Raw genomic sequence first — 21,907 nt, forward strand, 5'->3', positions numbered from 1 at the left:
TGGGGGGGGTTGTAGTGTTGTTTCATTAAGTGGTGTTGTAGGAAGTCGACTGCTCACTGCTTTGCATTCAGATCACCGGTCACCCTGGTGACCATTTCAGCCAATCGCATCAAAGACAGCCTCTCCACACCCACTGAGACGTTAAAATTGTTTTGGGGATAATAGATATTTCTTGTACTCCTCAAAGCGACAACGAAACATAATTGCATGACGATGGTACAATTTTACGCATGGGCGGTTTACACAATGCCGCTGAAGGAGGGGGAAAATATCTGATGTGTCGTTTTTTTTTTCAAAGGCCTTGAGTGAAACAAATAGAGATACAGATCTGACATGAAACTCTACAGTCACCCTGCGGTCGGAGGCTTGCCTCGGTAGAGAGCGGGAGAGAGACAGTGGCCGAGGGAGAGAGAGGGAGAGAGACAGTGGCCGAGGGAGAGAGAGGGAGAGAGACAGTGGCCGAGGGAGAGAGAGGCAGAGACATGATACATGCATTTAGAGAGGAAGATGGAGAGAGGAAGAGACTGAGAGAGAGAGAGAGAGAGAGAGAGAGGGGGGGGGGGGGGGGGAGAGAGATCAAGAGAGGGAGAAAGATAGATATGGATAGATAGAGACATAGAAAGAGCAATAGATGGATGGACGGATGGATAGAGATAGATAAAGAGACAAAGCTAGAGAGAGATATGTATAGCTGGATAGCGAAATTGATATATAGATAAAGAGAGAGAGAGAGAGAGAGAGAGAGAGAGAGAGAGAGACAAAGATAGAATAATTTATAGAAAAAGAGAGAGAGAGAGATACAGAGATGAAGAGAGAGAGAGAGAGAGACAGAGAGAGAGGGAGAGGGACAGATAGAAACAGACCCGCAGACAGACAGACAAAACGGAATCCATTAGGTCGACGGGGAGCAAAGCCACGCAACGCTTCCGCCCAATCAAACAAATCCCGTCCCTCTCCTCCCCCCATTCGTCAGGGCCTCCCGGCGGACGGCAAGTTAGACGAGGACATTGATTTTCCCAGTACTTTTTGACTCCCCCCGTTCTTCAAAGCGTCATTAAGCTACTGAGGGAGACGCAGTGTTCGTGATCGGCCTCGTCCTCCCACTCCGCCACCTTTCAGCCACCGGCGCGCACGTTCCTCCGCGCTAACAAATAGCTGGTGGGATGAAAGCCCCTCGCGGCCCAGCACACGGTCGCCATCTTCCCTCATTATATTCACAAACCCGTAACCTCCTGACTCCTGCTTCTGGCTTCCATTCCCGCTGTTGGTTGGTGATTGTCTGTGTCTCTGTGTGTGTGTGTGTGTGTGTGTGTGTGTGTAGCACACGCAGCTTACATATCAGGGTTATTTTAAATATACATGGCGGTATGCAGCTATGCACAAACGGTCTAATAAAATAATGTCCTCGTTAGCTGTCGGTGCTTTGATGGATATCATGCTTGAAATGTTTGTATATTTTTCTCCTCCTCCTTCGGTTAAAAAAAGATCCTTTAAAGTTGAATGTACAAAGCATGGAAAGGGCAGTGTTGGGCTGTAGCATTGCTACAAGTAACGGTGTTTGCGGTTGAACTACATTTGTCAGTAGCCTGGTGTTAGCGTAGCTACAAGTAGCACCGTTACCAGTTATACTACATTAGTCAGTAGCATTGTGTTAGGGTCGCTACAAGAAGAGGCGTGTCCAGTTGAAATACATGTCTCAGTAGCATACTTGTAGCATTGCTACAAGTAGCAGCATTACCAGTTTAACTATTTTGTAAGCAGCATGGTGGGAGTATTGCTACAAGTAGCATCATTACCAGTTGAACTACATTTGTCAGTAGCGTGGCGGAAGCGTCTCTGTATTCTGAATCTAAAGGCTTTTCAGTTACTATTTTATTGATGAAGTGTGCTAGCGTCCACACAAGCTACATCTACCCAAGCATCTTAGCCGACAGAAGCACTTTACACATCACCCACACCAATCCTGTGACTTGTCGGCTGCAGGGGAATACAGATGCTTGTTTCGGAATTGGTTTGAAATTGGTTTTAGAGCATTGAGAGCAGAGAGAACAGCTTATTGTTTACTAAACAACATGAATCAAAATGTTTTGGCTGCCAATCAGTTGGTTCAATGTATTTTTATTGGTAACAAAATATATATATATATATATATATATATATATATATATATATGAATAGCCTCTATGTAGGGTTGATTTAGCTTAGTGTGCTACATTTCCCTGGGGGCTAGCTCCAGCGTAGTGAAGCTTTGTTGAATGTAGACTTACCGGTGGCTTAACTTGCTACCGGTTCCATGTAGCTTGCCCATCACTGGGAAAGGGTTAGCAGTAGCAGGATACTGTTCTCAGTGTAGCGTGTAACTACTTTAACCTCCCGCTGTGCAGAGTGAGCTAGGATGTTAGCTTAGCCTGTCAGCCCCGTGACAGAAAGTCTATGAATATACCGGCTACTCCCAGAGCGTCTCATCTCATTCTGAGAATATTCTAGAGGCTTTTCTATTAGTGTTGCCACTGCAGTCCAGTTATAATCGTTTCTTTTCAATGGCTGGTTCATTATAAAATAGCTACATTTTATTATAATAATTGAATCACTGCAAAGGGCTTAATCCAACCAGACTTGATTAACTATAACTTTTTCTTTTTATATTAAATATGTTTATGAATTATTTTTGCCATGCAGAGGAATTAAGGTGAAAACATGTATTCATTATCCCAAAAAAATGGGTTCAAAATGTATTGAAGAGGACGTTGAATAGACGTGTCTTATTAGAAACGTTTTATAAAAGAAGATGGACATTTGCCCAAAAGGAATGAATGGTATTACGTTTCTAGATATATAAATCCAGGTTAACCAGAACAAAGACATTGGGGTCCAGTTACCTTCCCAAATTGACTGGCACAAAACACACTGAGGTCGACATTATTCACTAATTTAAGAGTCATCACTCCTTCAACGAATCACATTTAAACCTGTGACTTAATGACGCTGCATCCATGCAACCGTGCTGCTATTTTAGAACCCTGCTACGTTCGGAATGTTCGGCCGGCCAATAAGGAGGCAGAGAGACACAGGGACAGAGGGAGAGAGACAGTCGTTTCTGAGACAGCAAACACTGAAAATAAACCAGGGTTTTTTCGGCCCCGCCGTTGCTCTATAAATACGTTGCGGCCACCCAATACCGGAGGTCTGACTGTAACCTTACTCTCAAGGCCCTACAGGGATACAAAAACGGAACAAAATAAATCCGCGACATTCATCACTGGAGAAGAAGTATTCGTGTCCTAGCTGTATTCGGGGGACGTGGGGGGCTCTTCGGCTGTCATTGAAGCAGATAGACGACACACAGAATATCTCGGGGCTTTTTTTTTTTTTAGGCGGCATACCGCATGCTAAGCTAAGCGTAGCGCCGGGGATGAGGTCATAGCGACCGGCAAGCAAGCAAAAAATATACAAAAAAGGCGTACAAAGTGTTTTTGTCCGATGCCTCTGTCTCGGGGAGTCATGTTGCACTGTTACAGCAGGGGTTGTGTGTGTGTGTGTGTGTCTGTGTTTGTGTGTGTGCCTTTGTTTAGGGGGTCAGATGGACGCCATGGGGAGGGTGTGTGACTCTAGAAAAACTGTGTGGAGACAGATGGAGAGAATGACGAATGATGATGAGTGAGCGAGGAGGGAGAAAATCAGGTCAGACTCAAGGACTGTTAATTGGAGACCAACCCTTTTTCTAAATTCTACCTCCGCCACACATCTCGCCTTCGCCTCCTCCATCAGACACATTTCTCAAGCGCACACACCCACACACACACACACACACACACACACACAAAATGACACACTCACACACACCCACACTCTCCTGACCACTAACCAGCTCTTAATTAGCCTTGGCAACAACTGATGTTTCATTTGCATTGTAATTGGCTTTTACCCGTGATGGCCTGCTGCCTATTCCTCCCTCCTGCCCTAATGAGACCATTAGTCCCTGTTTACAACGCCCGGGCTTTATGACCGGCAGAGAGAAAGAGAGAAGAAGAAGAAGAAGAAGAAGAAGAAGAAGAAGAAGAAGAAGAAGAAGAAGAAGAAGAAGAAGAAGAAGAAGAAGAAGAAGAAGAAGAAGAAAACTCAATGACCTATTATTTCCAGGGTTAACTCGTGGTCCCGGCCGGCTGAGTCTTCCCAGGTCCCCATCATTGTAGGTTTTAGTTTCATTTATGGACAGGAGGGGGTGTACACAAAACATAAAGGAGGAAATTCTCAGAGGGAGGGGGCATGTTTGTTCCCGCTCCAGACACACAACGATTAATGGCTCATTGGGTGATTTGCTGGCTGCTTTGAGGGGGGTTAACTGAGTGGAATGGTACCCAGCCAACAGCCACCAGCACAATGCCAAGGGGGCGAGCTAGCTCCAGCGGTGGGGAGGAAACAACCCAATTGGCGCAGAGGAGGAAGACCTCCTCCAGACATCGGGGGGGGGGGGGGGGGGGGGGGGGGGGGGGGGGGGGGGGGGGGGTGAGGGTATTAGCATGGCAGGAAACCACCACCACCGGCACAATGGTGAAGAGCTTCAGCTGGCGCTAGCAGTGGGGGGGGGGAGGGCTGGTACCGGGAAAAGTCAATCGAGGGGCAGTGCACTCTCCAGTGGTTATATTGAGCCGAGAAAAGAAAGGAGAAAAGCAGGGGGGCAATGACCCAGCTGTCACTATCGGCTTGGCACTGGTGGTGCATAAATGATCACAGAAAGGGGAGTGAGGGGGGAGGGGAGGCTAATTAAATACGTGTGGAAGTGGAAGTGACAGGCAGGGGTTCAAGGTTGGGAAGAGAGACAGGGACAGGGGTTTAGAAACAGAAAGGGTGAGAGAGAGAGAGAGAGAGAGAGAGACAGAGAGAGAGAGAGAGAGAGAGAGAGAGAGAGAGAGAGAGAGAGAGAGAGAGAGAGAAACAACAAGTGTTGTCTGAGAAATAAAAGACGTCCACAGGTTGGTCTGGGAACACGCACGACTTTCATGAACTCCTCCGAAACGTGCGTTAAAAAATAAAACCGTCTACAATGAAACCGTCCGGCTTTGCTACACTCCAAGGCGGGAAAAAAAAAAAAACACGAAGAAGGGATCTGGGTGGGCTCAAGGTGTACCGCAGAGAGCTGGAGCAAAGAGAAACGCTAATTGATATGTCAGCCACGCAGGGCAATTTGTTCCTAAGTGACTCAGGCAAAACAGGCGCGCAATAATTGAGCTGTCAAATCCATCAAAAGAACTTCTTTTTTTACCACCGCCCGCCTGTATTGCCCCGCAGCGCTTCTCCGTGGCGCTAAGCAAAGCACTTTGTCTTTGATTTGCCACGTTTTCTCTCTTTTTTCGCTCCTTTTATTTTTTTTATCGCTTCTTTTCTTCAGAATATTTCAGTTGTGTGCAGCTGGCCCCTGGGCTTGTCTGGTCTTGGGGAGAGAGAGAGAGAGAGAGAGAGAGAGAGAGAGAGAGAGAGAGAGAGAGAGAGAGAGAGAGAGAGAGAGAGAGAGAGAGAGAGACCACCACCCCCCTATCTCCATTCATGTTTGATGACTCATTCAAACAGAACAGCAGCCGAATGGAACCGGCTAAGAACAAGCCAGATCAGGTTTTTTTCTTCTGAATTAACATGCATAAAGGTTTCGACAGAATTAAGTGGGCCTCCATAATATATAGCTATGTGTTACTGTCTCGCGGTAATAAGTGAAGACACTCACATCCGAAGAGACTGCATTGCAGCAGGCACAGCTACAGGGCATTACGGAGCCAGTAGGGGGGTGAAGGCTTCTCAGAAGGAGACTACTTCCTGGCCTCGAACACAGAACCCGCCGACACAGAACCCAACACACTTGACGTAGACGTACTACCCTGTCAACTTATTTTGCCTTCCCTGCCCTTGTTTTCTCTCATCTGGGTCACCCCTGATGGAGGGTAACAACAGTTTTCAAAGCAAACACCACACAAAAGGCACACACACACAAGTAACCCAGCCCCTCAGAAAGCATTCCATGCCAGTCACTGGGAACACTCTAATTGTAGTGCCACAACAGAATGCCCCCTTTGGATCGTAGCAAACAAACTCAACTCATCAAACACGCAGCTCACTCTATCGACGCTCACCTTACTGAACTGTACTGAAGTGGCTTCCTTTTATGTGTCGCTTCAACCAAAAACTCAGCCGAAAAAAAAAGTACCAAAAAGTATAATATAAATCCCAAAGTGATCGACAGTTGAGAAGGGGGGGGCTCCAGAAAAACGGAAGGCGATCAGCCAACTCGGTTCAACCCAGCCACCGGCCCAGAACGGACACCCAAACCTGGGTAGAGGAAGGAGAAGACAGGGGGTAGAGCGTTGGAGGCCAGCTCCAGCTATGTGCGCCACGACTCAATGGGGCCCTGGCGTCCGATGACAGCTGATTTTATTTTAGACCCCCGCCCCCCCCCCCCAATCCTCCACCACCACCGTCCCCGTCCCCTGCCTGGATTTGGGTGGTTGAGGTTAGGGGGGGGGGGGGGGGGCAGTGGGGTGAGTAGGGTTAACGGGATGGGGTTTTGGGTCTTTTTTTAGAAGAGGCACCCAACATGTCCTTAACCTTCCGTCATGCCGGTCTTATAGACCTGTCCTCATGCGTATGGCGCAATCGATGACTTAGCGAGGGAAGTGTCGGGTGCGGTTTATTGGATTGTTAGCGTTGTAGCGGTCGTCATCGCTCATCCCCAAGCAACTACGATTTAAAATAGCTCGGAAGTGTCAGGCTGCGAAAACTGCTTGAAAATTGAATCATCCAATTTGAGTGAGACTTTAAATTGAACGGTAACCTTTTCTTTTACATATCCGATCGATAGACCGAAAGGCGTTTTTGCGGCTAACGCTGATTTGCTAGTTTTGCGTTTGGAGGCAGCAGATCTGCTGGCTAATGGCCCCGCTCTGTCTTCTGTAGGACTTGCTGCATACTACGCTAGGTAATTCACCATTTTGTGAGTGTGAATGTGAGATAGTGAGTGTGAGACAGAGTGTGTGTGTGTGTGTGTGTGAGCGTGAGTGTGAGATACATTCTGTGAGTGTGTGTGTGTGTGTGACTGTGTGAGATTGTGTGTGTGTGTGTGTGTGAGCGTGAGTGTGAGATACATTCTGTGAGTGTGTGTGTGTGTGTGACTGTGTGAGATTGTGTGTGTGTCTGTGTGTGAGCGTGAGTGTGAGATTGTGTGTGAATGTATTTGTTTATGATAGTGTCTGTGTGTCTTTGAGTGTGAGTTTGTGTGTGTTTGTGTGTGTGCGTGTGTGTGGATGGCACAGACAGGAAAACTTCTACTTGTTTGATTTGCGGAGGATATGGGGGATTGTATGAAACACTTGAAGCTGCGTTCACATTAGCCAAACACATTTCACAGTAGCGCATGTCGCTAATTTGCAGCCATGTGGTTAAATAATTGAGGATAGTGTTTAATGATTGAGGCTGCTTTACTTTAGAAGGCTGCTGATGGTCGTGATGGCCTATTTAAAAGAACCAGTTCTTGGATTTACCCAGGCTTTGAGACCAACAGCAGGGCGCCTTACTCGTGATTTCTACATAGCAATTATATTATATGTACTGCTATATTCAAACCGCATACGGAGAACGCAACGCTCACTATTCTCTAATGTCACAGAGTACTGCTATTAGACAAATATAAAAAGCGGTTTGCATTCTCTATTGTTCCGATTTGAAAAAAACAACATCATTTCATTTTCTCTCCAATTCTTTTGCACATAGTGACTTCTTTACAAAATGTGTATGAGGCAGTAATGTATCAACCTACAAAACAGCAGAGTGTGCTGGTCCCCCTTTAAAGAAACGGTGAACCCAAAATACTATTTTATTGTTTTAAACGTAGTTAAATATCTTTATGATGTTCAACATAGTTATCTAGGCCATTTTGTCTCCATAACTAAAATAAGACTTTAATTTGGAGAACACAGGAATACAATCCTGCGTTTTCTGCCAGTCTTCGTCAAAAATGTAGTGAACGTTCTACTCTGCTCCGACCAGGTCACGGTGTGTAAATCATTTCAGATACAACAGCTCTCATTATAACACCAAAACACAACGACTGTGCTTAAAAGTTGCGATGGGTCGTAACCATGGGGATAACACGCCCCACTGCCTCCTAGAACTCAAAGCACCAAAACACATTGTTTTAAATCTCATAGTATTCGACATTGAGCTGAAACAGTTGGTTCACTTACATTTTAATGACCAAATTGGGGCTGATCAGGAATAGTATTAGGGGTGTTAGTGGACTTTCCCCTGTCCTCATAAACCTTACCTGTAAAAGAGCTCCGTAAACCTAAGCTAGTTAGGAATCCGGTATGGTTTCTGCCCAAGTCCTGTCTGGATGATAAATTATGTGACAGTTGGTATTAATATCCCATATATGTAAGCAGATCTGATTGGAAGTACCAGTGAGAAAGTATTATTTGATAAAGGATGTTCCGAGAAGGATTTAAGTCTGACACGTTGAATATATGAAACAAACAATATTTGATCAGGTAGAACTGCATTTGGGCAAACACATAAACAATAGCAAACAAACCAAACAAAATAAATGGTTATTTTTGTAGGAAGAAACGATACACACATGGGCCTCTCCCTTGGAATCACAGCCGAATATCCCAAACCATTCCTTCAAAAAGAAAAAAAGAAAAGAAACCAAGGGCTGGAGATCATCTGAACGTCTCAACAATATTCATGTATTCCAGGATAACATTGCTGTGGGATGAACCACTGAATCTCTCTCTCTCTCCCCCCCCTCTCTCTCTCTCGCTCTCTCCCTCTCTCTCTCTCTCTCTCTCGTTCTCTCTCTCTCTCTCTCTCTCTCGCTCTCTCTCTCTCTCTCTCTCTCTCTCTCTCTCTGTGTGAACTGAACCATCAGCTGGAGTCTCTGCCAGGGAGAACACACATCTCTGGTTCACTTCCTCTGGCCTTTTCTCTCTGATTTGACCCACAGTATGTCAGGGTGTACAGCTGGGTGGTCCCCAAAGGACAGGTTGCTGCTGCTGTGGTTGCATTCGGAATTCATTCTTTGCTTTCACTTTCATTTCTTTGTCTGTCGGGGGAGTGTCAATTCCCGACACTCCCTGGCGGTTCGGAGCCCAGCCTGTCATGTGACACGATTCCACGTCTACTGGGACATGGAGGCAGATAGACGGATGGATTGATGGGGAGATAGACGGATAGACGGATGGGTGTGGAGATAGACAAATAGATGGCAGGTTGTGTGAGGTTTGTTGACTGTGTGACAGTACGAAACCTGGGTGGACTCAGTGACACAATGTAGCAGGAAAATAGTTTGGTACGCTTGACAGGAAGTAACGAGTGACTGCAAAAAATGAGTAAAAATTAGTTTGTTCAATTGGTGAATATAATTCAAGAGACTTGATAATGATAGTTCATAACAATGAAAAAAAATGTACAAGACCCATGGCTTGTAGGCAAAGTATTCTTTGAATTTGTGGGTGTTATTTCTGAGCAGCTAAGGGGGGCCTTGATGAAGAATGCCCAAAGGTTAGACCACATATATTTGTTGTTCTCGAACCCAAAACTTTTCAACTGATTTCAACACCTCAACCGCTACACCATCCAAATCCTTACTCTAATCCCTTTGCTACTTGTATACTTCACTACTGGGGGTCCACTTCCTCTTACAACATTTGTTTTTGGATGGTTTCCAATTCGACCACCAGCACCAGCACCACCACTACCAAACACCAGCACCACCACCCCACATGGTGTTGATTTATGTGCCCTCCCAGGCTTCTCGGTCCGGGGTGTTGGCGGTGGTGTGGGGCCCGGGTGGAAAGGGCCAGTGTTTTTTTTTCATCAAGCTTCGGGGGAAGAGGCTGCACCAGGGCTGATAATCCTGTGTCGAAATTGCCCATGGATTTCCTGTTCCGTATGTGAGAAGGCAAACCCACTGCAAACCGTGGTGGAATACACAACGACCAGGCCAGGGGATTGGACGGGGGACGGACGGAGGTTGAGGTGGAGGTGGGTGGGTGGGTGGTATGGCCGGAGAGCATTCTGGAACGGAACAGAGAGCTTGAACCAGATATAACGGTTCAGGAAATTAAAGGGTTTGTGGTGGGTGCGTGTAATTTGTCTCCAGATTTCACCGTCAGATTAAAGCGAGAGAAAGCCCCAGTGATACGGTATAAATGCCTATGCCGCAATTGGAGTTCCATTGCACTGAAGCGGGAGACAAATAGTCATGTTCCACGCTGTGGGGAAAACTTTATTTTGTGGAGGTTGGAGGGGAAAAGTAAACTAAAAGTATAAAAAGTTAATTAAAAGGAGCAGGCGGAATCCACTTCGCTTTAACAAGTCCCTCATTTATTTAGGGAATTGACGATTGAATTGACACCTGCAGAGAAAATAGACATTATTCAATGTTATTAACCCTAGCTTAACCGCCTCTCAATACTTTTGGGTTGTTTTTAACGATTACCAATCGACATTCAATAGCTTTTGTCCCTGTAATGACTCGTAGCCTTGACTGTAGCTGTAGTTTATTCATCCCCGGGGGAATTCTCAAACATAAAGGGTCGATTAACGACCTCACAAGATGAGAGGGGTTGACCCGCAAACTCAGGGTTTATTGCCTGAACGGCTGACCTTTCGTCGCTGGTAAACAATGCCACTGAGCCCCTTAGGAAATGTTTATTTAATGTCTACCACTGAAATGGAGTCTGTGACCGGCCGGTCGACTTTAAAATGTGCCAAAAACAAAGAGCAAAAAACATAATATTGCACACATGACGAATTGGCGACAAGACACGCCGTCATTATGTCAGTCACTGAGATAATTCAGGCTCCAGTTAACATAATTCCTTTTTAAAAGGCCCTGACATTCAATAAAGGTAGGCTACACTTGACCATTGACATGCAGCCCAGTTCATTGATTTTGGTTAAAGGATGCAATAACCAGCTGTCATTGGACGCCAGGGGTCCCATTGAGGCCTGGCGCACAGTGCTGGAGCTGGCCTCCAACACCGTTCCCCCTGTCTTCTCCTCCCTCTGCCCAGGTTTGGCCCTCCATTCTGGGCTGGCGGCTGGGTGAATCGAGGAGCCTGGAAGCCTTCTTTTTCTGGAGCACCCTCTCAATTGCCGATCACTTCTTTTGAGGATATGGGCTTCAGTCTCCCGGTTTGGATGTTCAATAGAGAGTAGTACTTCCCTTGTCATTATTCACACATCCCCATTTTAGTTCAAACTATAAGAGTATTTATAACCTCAGAGGACAAAGCTGGCCCCAGATAATTACTTTTGCTATATGTTAAACTTACTGGCGAATCCGCCACTTTAATAGAAAATGAGAGACAGCGATTTCAAAAATAATTGTTCATAACTGAAGTGGCATAACTAAAGCGCTATGCAGCAAATTATAACAACCACAGCACTTACATTTCAACGTATTTCCTACAATGTGAAAACAAAACAATGCTTTCTTAAAAGTTAGACTTTACTAAAGCGCTGGCTGCTGTAGCTGGACTCCCAAAGAGTGAACAAAGAGTCATCCATCATACTGTATGTATTTATTACAGTTCCACTTTTATTTTGAAGATCTGGCATAGGCAGCCTATACCCTTGCCTTAAACTGAATACCCTCGCCTCACCCTTCCGTGTCAAACAACATAGGAGAAGCTATGGTGGCCTGCAAGATGCCAGTAGATGTTCCAAAATGATTTGATCGTCTGTGACAGCATCGAGTAGCCAAGTGTCAAGTCATGAGGTTCCTTAATAGATTTTAATTTATTATTAAGATGAAGTTACATAAGTATTTAGTTATTTAGTCTGTAATTCTGCAAAGCCATTTGCCCATTTGGGGCTACTGTAGAAACATGGCAGTGCAAGATGTCGGGCTCCATCATAGAACTATTAAAGAAAGGACAGCGGACTAAAACATGGCCGCCCAGTCATTCCTATGAAAACTGCTCAATGGCGCAGGGCAACATAAAGGAGAGATTTGCTTCCGCATCAAGGAGGTTTCAAGCCACGCCCTAGTGCATGACGTGCCAGATGCAGAAATACTCTTGTTTTCTAGCATTGTTAGCATTATAGTATGATAAGGGAGAGGTCTGAGCCATGGACCTATTAAAGAAAGGACGGGGGTTAATTACCACTCGAGACTAACACGAGAAGTTAACGGAGACGTGCACTGAGCCCTCTCGGATGCCGGGCCGGAACGACATTTGTTTCACTACGGCTCCTTTCAGCTGCCCACCCCTCCTTCTCCTGCAAACAACGGCTAATTATACGCTTGAGGAGGCGTTTTGAAAAGAGAAAACTTACATTTTATTAGTACATGGTATAAAGATAATACTGAGCGTTTGATTGATATCCAGACATTTTTTGCGGAGGCACATTCCTGTTCCCCACTTGTATTGGAGTGAACAGCGATTTCTACTTCCGGACCTCCATGAATCAAGGGACCCGTCCACAGACCGCTAAAACAGTTGCAATACCAGGCTTGGCCGCTGAGCACTGGTGGATTGCGGAAGTATGCACTGCTCCTGGGGCCCTGGGTCCATGGAAGAGGACCCGCTCACTATGTAAATATAAAGGGCTCATTCCAAGGTAATGAATACACAAAATTCCTTTATGTTCATGGTATTAAACACTCATTTAAACCTTCTTATGAATATTGTCTTCCATTAATCCTTAGTCCATTCTGGACGTCACTCAATTCTGCCCAATGCACCTTTAATCTATGTGAAACTGTAAACACTCCCTCATCATGCCAGTTATTGATGTTTATTCCTATCTGAATGGTCGTTTTGACTGAGTTAATTTGTATCAATGCATCAATGCATTCATCAACTTGTTTCCCTGTGTGCAGAAGTCCTTCAATAAATCCCAAACAATAATGAACGAAAGGTAAATGCTACAAATGATTAACAGTTATTTTGGTCAGGGTTTAAAACAGCAAGACATTCATGAGTCTTTTGAAAATAGGAAAAAGGATGCAACTGAAGAGAGAAGTCTATATCATCTGTCGCAGCCGCCAGCCTTTTTAAGTCTTTGTAATCATCATTTGCTCAAGTCTGTTAATTAAACAGGGAATACATCTCTTAGAGTTCCATCTATGTTATGTTTTGTTCATAGAATGCTATAGGCTAAATTATTCTACAATTATTTAATTGAATGTATTATAATGAAATGATCTTGATTATCTTTCATAATATAGTACTAGGTTTCCTTAGAGTGTGTGGCAGCACTGGGTTTATAACCCGGTTTTACAGAGAGGAAACTTGAAAATTCTGGACAATCTTTAGCTGTAAATAAAACCGGTGTATAGTATAGTACATTATAGTATCGGCTGATCACACACTAACAAATAGATGATTGGTATCATCCTAAAAAGACCAGAGCGGTTCATCCCTCATACTGTATAGAAAAAAAAGCTAACATTTAATGTAAATTGTATTTATGTTCTTTACATTTTTCATATTTTCTTTAAATAACTTTGGATATACCTATGGAAAACCCCACAAATGTCCCAAATCATATCTAACTCCGTCATACTACTATATATATATCCTACTATAACTTTAACAATAGGCGGCGGGTCTCATGTTCTTTGCCCTGCGAGACGCCACAGAGCAAACGGGGTCTCCTGTTTAAAATGGAGCGCAGGGGCTGAGATACGCTTGAAGGTGAGCCTGTCAATCTTTTTAAAGCCCGGTTAGTCACCAGCCCATGCTTTATTTAAACAGTGAGGTGGTGGCGGGTTGGAGGTGGGGGTGGGGGGTCGAGGTGAGGCTGGTGGGGTCTGGGGTTGGTGAGGGAGTGTTGGGGGGTGGGGGGGGGTGGGGGGAGAACGGAGACGGCCTTTGAGTCATTTCCAGAATGGTTGGCCTGCCGGGCGCTTGTTGGCCTGCCTGACAACCCGACACTACCACAGACGGCGGCGAGATTTATACAGGTGTTTGTGTGTGTGTGTGCGTGTGCATGTGTGTGCGTGTGTATGTGTGTGTCTGCTGTGTGTGTGTGTGTGTGTGTGTGTATGTGTGTGTGTATATGTGAGTGTGTGTGCGTCTTCTTGTGCGTCTGTCTGTGTGTGTGTGCGCGTCTGTGTGTGTGTATGTGTGTGCGTGTGTGTGTGTGTGTGTATGTGTGTGTGCGCGTCTGTGTGTGTGCGTCTGTGTGTGTGTGTATGTGTGCGTGTCTGTCTGCGTCTGTATGTGTGTCTGTGTGTGTGTGTGTGTGTGTTTTTGTCTGTGAGTGTATATATTTAGAAGAGTGTCTGCAGGCTTTGGTTTCTTAAATCTCCGCTTTGCCACCCTGAGGCTACTTCCTGTCAACACATCCATCACTGTAGTCTCTCTATCCTCAACACAATGCTCTCTCTCTCCCTCTACCCCCTTTCCTCTCCCCTTCCCTCTCCATACCTCTCTCTTTCTTATCAACACATCCTCTCTCTCTCTCTCTCTCTGCCCTTCCCTCTCCCTACCTCTCTCGTTCTTATCAACATATCCTCTCTCTCTTCCTCTCCCCTTCCCTTTCCCTTCCTCTCTCTCTTATCAACACATCCTCTCTCCCTCTCTTTCACTCCTCTCGTCTCGCCCATCTCTCCTTTATCTTGCTCACACTTTATCTCTCACACTCCATCTAACTTTCTGCCCAACTCCCTCTCACTTTCGCACCCTCTCTCTCTCACACAAATACCCTCCCTGCCTCCCCCGTACTCCATCTATCTTCTCTAGCTGTCTATCTCTCTGTCTTACACACACACACACACACACACACACACACACCAAACAACCCAAGAATTGGTACGTAATGATTACTCCAGACACTCTCTGACACACACGCATTACAAGAATGTTTACTTCCTGACTACCTAGAACTACTCTCCTTCTCTCGTTCCCCCCATCTCTCTCTCACACAGACCCACACACAGTCACCCAAACACACACACAGACACCTACACAGACCCACTCACACACACAGACCCACACACAAACACACACACAGACCCACACACATACACACACAGCCACACACACACAGAAACACCAAACAATCCGCTAATTTATGCGTACTAACTCCCACAGCGACACTGTATCAATGTGTGTTTCCTCTCCAATCTCTCTCTCTCATTCTCTCTCTCTCTCTCTCTCTCTCTCTCTCTCTCCACTTCTCTCTCATACAAAAATAGTGTCTCTCGCCCCGCGGCCCCATATCTCCTAGCACAGCGCTATCAGCAGTGCTAGGAGAACAAACCCAAAAAGTTAGCCGCAGTTAGCGCACCGCTATCGCCGTAATGGAAGCCCCACTATCTGGCAACCACCCGCCCCCCTCCTCCCCCCGCCTTTCCATTAAAAACCTGCCACGTCGGTGAGGGAGCCTTATCTGGCAGTGAGGGATCTTGGGAGGCTAGCCCTGGCGGCGCGGCGTAAGCTCAGCACACGTTTATCATAGAGGGCTCAGCAGCCAGGGAGGCAGCAGCACATTATCTGGCAGCATTATGCACCTCCAAGGGGCTGATTGCGATAATGACCTTACTTTGGGACACTTTGCCGCACAACGGACCAGAGCGCTCCAGAAGGGGGCACTTAGAAAAGAGGTCATCCAAAAACGGGGAAGGAAACGGAGAGAAAAGAGGAAAATCCAGTGGGGAAATGGGAAAAAAAAACACAAGACGATTGCAGAATGCGAATTGAGCAAACACAAAAAATAAATAAAAAAATAAGAAAACTGACTTTGGAAAAAGGTGAGGCTACAAAACTGCAAAAGAAGGAATTCCCGATGGAAAATAGGGAGAAAAGAAACATTGAACTAAGGGAGTAGGAGAGGAAAGAACAAGATAACACAAAAAGCAAAACAGGCAGAAAAAGTTCCCTTTTGAAAAAGCCGAGCTCTGAACAAAACAGGAAGTAGAAGGAGTGAGGTACTCACAGGTTTCTGGCGACACGGAGGCCATCTTGTTGTTAGAGAGGTCTGCTCTCTGGTCAAACCGGCTGGGACTGGTCAGCCCCCGCTGTGGCAGCGATGGCTGGACGTCTCTCACTTCCTGGAGAGAGAGACAAAGAGGCAGAGTTAGGGAGAGAGAGAGAGAGAGAGAGAAAGTTCAGAGGAAACACCTGTACTTTTCCCCAGTGTGTGTGTATGTGTTTGTGTGTGTGTGTGTGTGTGTGTGTGCGTGTGTGTGTACACGTGTGTGTGTGTGTGTGTGTGGTGGGAGGAGGGGTTTAGGGTGTCATTATCACTATTTGGAACTGCCCAACTGCCCTGAACTCTCTAATGCAAATTCACACACACAAAAACACACACACACACACACTCAAAAACACACACTCGCACACACACAAATACACACAAATAGTCTCTCTCAGATACACACAGACACACACACACACACACATACACAAACAAACACAGAAAACAAACAAAGACACATACACGCACACTCACTCTCACACACACGAACACACACAGATAACGTTACATAACAGGTTTTTATAAAGTTGAACAATGACACAGTCAAGGTTTCAGTGGCATTGAGGCTGAAATTGTGTTCCCAGAAAAGGCAGACACACACACACACACACACACACTCAAACCAAACAATGCCTTCCCATAAGGAAAAATCCTTTCACAATGAAAGACTAAACAACAAAAAAAAACATAACTACCAACATAATAACTAACATTACACCGCCACTCCTGTGAGGCCGAAATGGTTGCGGTCATTTTGATGTGGCGTCATGAAAGGCAAGTCCCAATGGCTAGCTGCATTGTTTGATCTAGAGGCGATTGACAACTGTTTTTATCCAAAGCGACTAACAGTGATTCAGGTACATTATGGTTATTATCAGGGGGTAGCTTACTCAAGGATGCCAACCGTTGAGGCGGCGTACATTGGGGGACCGGACCCACAACCTTTGGGCTGGGGGTTGGAACCCCCAGCCCCCCACACTGTCTTTCCCACCTTCACATATTATTCTCTATGTGTTACTGGATCAATTGTGTGTTTTAAGATAACACGTTTTCCTGTTGTCTCTTCAGAACCACTTTGTTAAATCTGTGCCAAGCTGGCGCACGTCATTACAAAAGGGAAACAACTGTGTGTGTGTGTGTGTGTGTGTGTGTGTGTAGCTCAGTGTGTGTGTATGTATGTGTGAAGCCCAGTGTGTGTGTGTTTGGAGTGTGCGTGTGTATTCAGTAATATTTGCAAACCAAATATATTCCCTGTAGCAGTTTCTTGTAGTTGATCTTCAAGCTGCAAGGACAACAGTGACAGTCTTTCCATGAACACACTCTCTCTCTCTCTCTCTCTCTCGCTCTCTTTCTCTCTCTCTGTCTCACTCTCTCTCTCTCTCTCTCTCTCTCGCACTCTCTCTCTATCACTCTCTCTCTCTCTGAACTAATACAAGATGACATACAACAACACACATTAAATAACCTCTAGACATTCGGTTTGCACCAATGAAGTTAAATGAGAAAAATATAAAAATGGGGATAATCTGGTGGCTAGGCTGTTTGACTCTCAGACCAAAGGTTCTGTGTTCAGTCCCCAATGTGCCCTAGAGCAACGCACACAGACACACACTCAAGGATATGTGTGTGAGTCTGCGTTTATCTACGTGCCAGATATCCTTTTTTGGCTGCCAGCGGACGATTCGAGTTAACTCACTCAATTTGTCACTCTCACGCTCCCATTCCCTGTCGCCCTCTCTCTATCATTCTCTCTCTCCCGGGCACTGGCAGTGTCCCCCTATCCCTCTCTCTCTACCAATCTCTGCCACCGCCTCTGTATCACTTCTCTCTATCATTCTCTGTCATAGTCTCTCTATCACTCTCTCTCTCTACCATTCTCCGTCATCTTTACTCTATCACTTTCTCTCTACTATTCTGCCACCGTCTCTCTGTCACTCTCTACCACTCTCTGTCACCGTCTCTCCGTCGCTCTCTACTATTCTGTCACTTTCTCTCTATCACTCTCTCTCTACTGTTCTCTGTCACTGTCTCTCCATCACTCTCTCCATTGTTGTTCTCTGCTGAACTGAGGAGGACTGAAGCACTTAAGCAGGGAAAGTGGAATAGTTTTGGTGTTGTGTATATGTATGATGGGTGCATGGGTGTATTTTATGTGTACCTTGCGTTGTGGATGTGTCTGTCTCTTTGCACATGTGTGTGTGTCAGTCATGGGCATCTGTGTTTGAGTGTGTGTGTGTGTGTGTGTGTGTGTGTGTGTGTGTGAGAGAGAGAGTGAATATGTGTGTGTGTTTATGAATGAGCATATGTGTTTGTATTTACGTGTGTATGTCTGTGTGTGTGTGCGCTCATGTGTGTGTGTGTGTGTGTGTGTGTGTGTGCATGTGTATGTGTGCATTTGTGTGTGCGTGCGTGCGTGCGTGCGTGCGTGTGTGTGCATGCATGTGTTTGTGTAAGTGTGTGTACGGAAGCTTTGACCTAGTGAATCAGTAACTGACACTAACTAAATAAGCTTTTCTCATGATATCTAACCAAGAGCAACCTAAACTCACATAAGCTCCAAATGCAAATCTATTACAGACCACAATAATTGACCATAATACACATATTCAAATGTTTCCCACTGCATGGACAAACAATTTGTTTGTATGTATGAGAATGAGACACAAACAGAGAAAGACACATACAACACACACACCTGTTCCACATAGACAGCTGTGTGTATGTGTGTGTGTCTGTTTATGTGTGTGGTGTGTGTGGGTGTGTATTTAGTTTAGCCAACAGGAGGGTTGTGTGTTTTTATGTGTGTATTTAAGTCTAGACAGCAGGAGAGCTATGTGTGTGTGTGTGTGTGTGTGTCTGTGTGTGTGTTCATGTGTGCGTATGGGTGTGTATTTAGTTTTAGACAGCATGGGAGCTATGTGTGTCTGTGACTGTCTGTGTGTGAGTATTAAGGTTTAGGGTTAAGGCTAGGAGAGCAGTGTGTGTATGAGTATCTATGTATGTGTGTGTGTATTTAGGTTTAGGGTTAGGTTTAAGAGAGCTGTGTGTGTGTGTGTGTGTGTGTGTGTGTGTGTGTGTGTGTGTGTGTGTGTGTGTGTGTGTGTGTGTGTGTGTATGAGGGGCCGCCTGAGACAGAATTCATACTTGGTCTTACACACACTATCATAATCTTGCATATACACCACTATACTCATACACACACACTATTATACTCCTTTTACATGTATGTATGAGAGTGTTTAGTCGTGTATGTGAGAGAGTATAGTCGTGAATGTGAGAGAGAATAGTAGTGTATGTGAGAATGTATAGTTGTTTATGCAAGAGAATATAGCAGTGTGTGTGAGAGAGAATAGTATTGTGTGTGAGAGTATAGTAGTGTGCGTGATAGAGTTTGTCTGAAACAGTAGTGAGTTTGATTCCTCAGTTCCTGATTGGCTGACAGAAGAGGCGGTAGCTTCTGGCGCTCAAAATACTGCGCTGTCATTTCACTCTTCAATGTCCAGCGATGATTCTGCGTTCGCACCAAAACATGATTTGGTCGCTTGTTCGCGTGGCCGCCTGAGTTTGAAAGAGACTTCTTCTTGTGACCGGCAATTCATTGTCAACCATTGCTGCTCTCTACGTGTTGTGGAAGTACCAGAGACATCAGAAAAAAGTCGTTTAGGATTCATAATATCACCTTATAATATTCTATAAAATATTAAAATCTAGAAACCTCCGGGAACTCCGGCATCAGTCCAGGAGCTCTATATCTAAATAATATAAGATAATATAATATATAGATATCTTTATAATATAACATTGTAGCGTCACAGGGTTTGGGAGATGGGGGCGGGCCTTAGAGGGGAAGCTTTCGTGGGGATTCGGCTCCGCAGGATTTGTTGTGGTTACCGGCGTTGTCGTGGTTACCGGTCTTGTGTGTGTTCCAACGGTTTATTAGCGATGGTATCTAATAAATCGCTGTCTAAGCAATACTTCATTCACTGCCTCTTCCATGGTCATTACAATTGAACCACGACATGGAGGAGAAAGGGCGTTGTTGACGTTTGCGGACTCCTGGAGCTCCTCCGGCGGGGACCGAAGCTCAGCTCCGGGGGCCGGCGGGACCTTCTGCACCTCCTCGCCGGAGGAGCTCCGGGAGTCCGCAAACGGCAACAATCCCTTTCTCCTCCATGTCATGGTTCAATCTGGACTTCAGATTGATGTGGAAGGACCAGAGACGTCCGAGAATCCAACGCAGTCGTTAAGATTCATGATATCTTCCGGAGGCGCACACAGCTTTTGACCGTTATATTATATATTATATTACACAGATAGATATAGAGCTCCTGGACTCACGCCGGAGTTCCCGGAGTGTTCTAGATTAGAATATTTTATAGAACGGATGAGATTATGAATCCTTAATGACGTCTCTGGTACTTCCACAACACGTAGGGACCGGCCATGATTGAGAATGAATTGGCGGTCACAAGAGGAAGCCTCTCTCAAACTCAGGCGGCCACTTGAGCAGCATAACAACATCGCTGGAGATTCAAGAGTGAAATGACAGCGCAGTATTTTGAGTGCCAGAAGCGACCGCCTCTTCTGTCAGCCAATCAGGAACTGAGGAATCAAACTCACTTCCGTTTCAGTCAAACTCTCTCACACACACTACTAAACTCTCTCACAAACACTACTATTCTCTCTCACATACACTACTATACTCTCTCACATACACTACTATACTCTCTCACATACATTACTATACTCTCTCACATACAAGACTATACACTCTCATACATACATGTAAAAGGAGTATAATAGTGTGTGTGTATCAGTATACTGGTGTATATGCAAGATTATAATAGTGTGTGTAAGACCAAGTATGAATTCTGTCCCAGGCGGCCCCTCATATGTGTGTGTGTGTGTGTGTGTGTGGGGTGTGTGTGTGTGTGTGTGTGTGTGTGTGTGTGTGTGTGTGTGTATTTAGGTTAAGGGTTAAGGCTAGGAAATCGGTGTGTGTATGAGTGTCTATGTGTGTGTGTGTGTGTGTGTGTGTGTATTTAGGTTCACGGTTAGGTTTAGGACAGCTGTGTGTGTGTCATAGAAATGACAGAGTTGTGAAACAAATGAAAGCGTTGAATAGAGGAAATGTCAGTGACACTTTAAGAACTTGCTCTGACAAAAGACCTTTAGATCTAACTATGGTCTTGTTACGTAAATATAAATATATGATATATTTTTGCGTTGTGGTAGTTGCTCTTGTAGCATGACATCGAACACCGCCAAGTGAAGTAACATGCCATCACAGGACATCAGAAATTCAGATCAGGTCATTGATAATTGACACGTCACGTGACATCACACCACGTCACATGACGTCAAACCCCATCACATAACATCACACAGTGGAACGCGGACTCACACCGGGTCAAATGACACCACACGCTGTAAAACACGTCAATGTGCCGCGTCCCGTGACCTCATACCGTGTCGAGGGAGGATACATCATATGTTCATATCTTCAGATGACATCACACCTCCTCATGCACGGCCAGCGGCTCAGTCGGGACAATGCCACAAATAATTTATAGCCGATGTCACTTTGTCCCCGAAACGAAATGTTGACTGCAGTCAGCACTTCAGAAAACGATTTGCGAGATTTCAGCTTGTAAAGAGTTTACACAGCAGAACAAGGTTTGAGGATATGCTTCAATTCTAGTGCTTTTTGGGGGGGGGGGTGGGGGTTCGTGACACCACATCTGCCATTATGGAGAGTGAGTGTATTATGGGGCTGAGATGAAATGACACATCTCCCGAGCTTGTGTCAAACGACTCTCTCCTTCTTTCACTGCCTCTCCCTCTCTCTTTATCTGAATTCTCTATTCATCCATATTTATACATCTCTCTCTCTAGCTCTATCTCTTTATCTATCTCTATCCATCCA

The 21,907-nt window shown here is 45.3% G+C and overlaps 1 protein-coding gene across 1 annotated transcript in view; it reads right to left on the minus strand.

The window, feature by feature from the left end:
- The window catches only part of xirp2a (xin actin binding repeat containing 2a), a 57,971-nt gene that overhangs the window by 23,065 nt on the left and 12,999 nt on the right, over positions 1 to 21,907 (minus strand). Inside the window, exon 2 of the mRNA XM_079735919.1 lies at positions 15,940 to 16,054. Coding sequence (XP_079592045.1) covers positions 15,940 to 16,054 — 115 coding nt within the window. The remainder of the gene's footprint in view (positions 1 to 15,939; positions 16,055 to 21,907) is intronic.

The sequence above is a fragment of the Pollachius pollachius genome (genome assembly GCF_949987615.1).
Source record: "Pollachius pollachius genome assembly, chromosome: 4".
Classification (NCBI taxonomy): domain Eukaryota; kingdom Metazoa; phylum Chordata; class Actinopteri; order Gadiformes; family Gadidae; genus Pollachius; species Pollachius pollachius.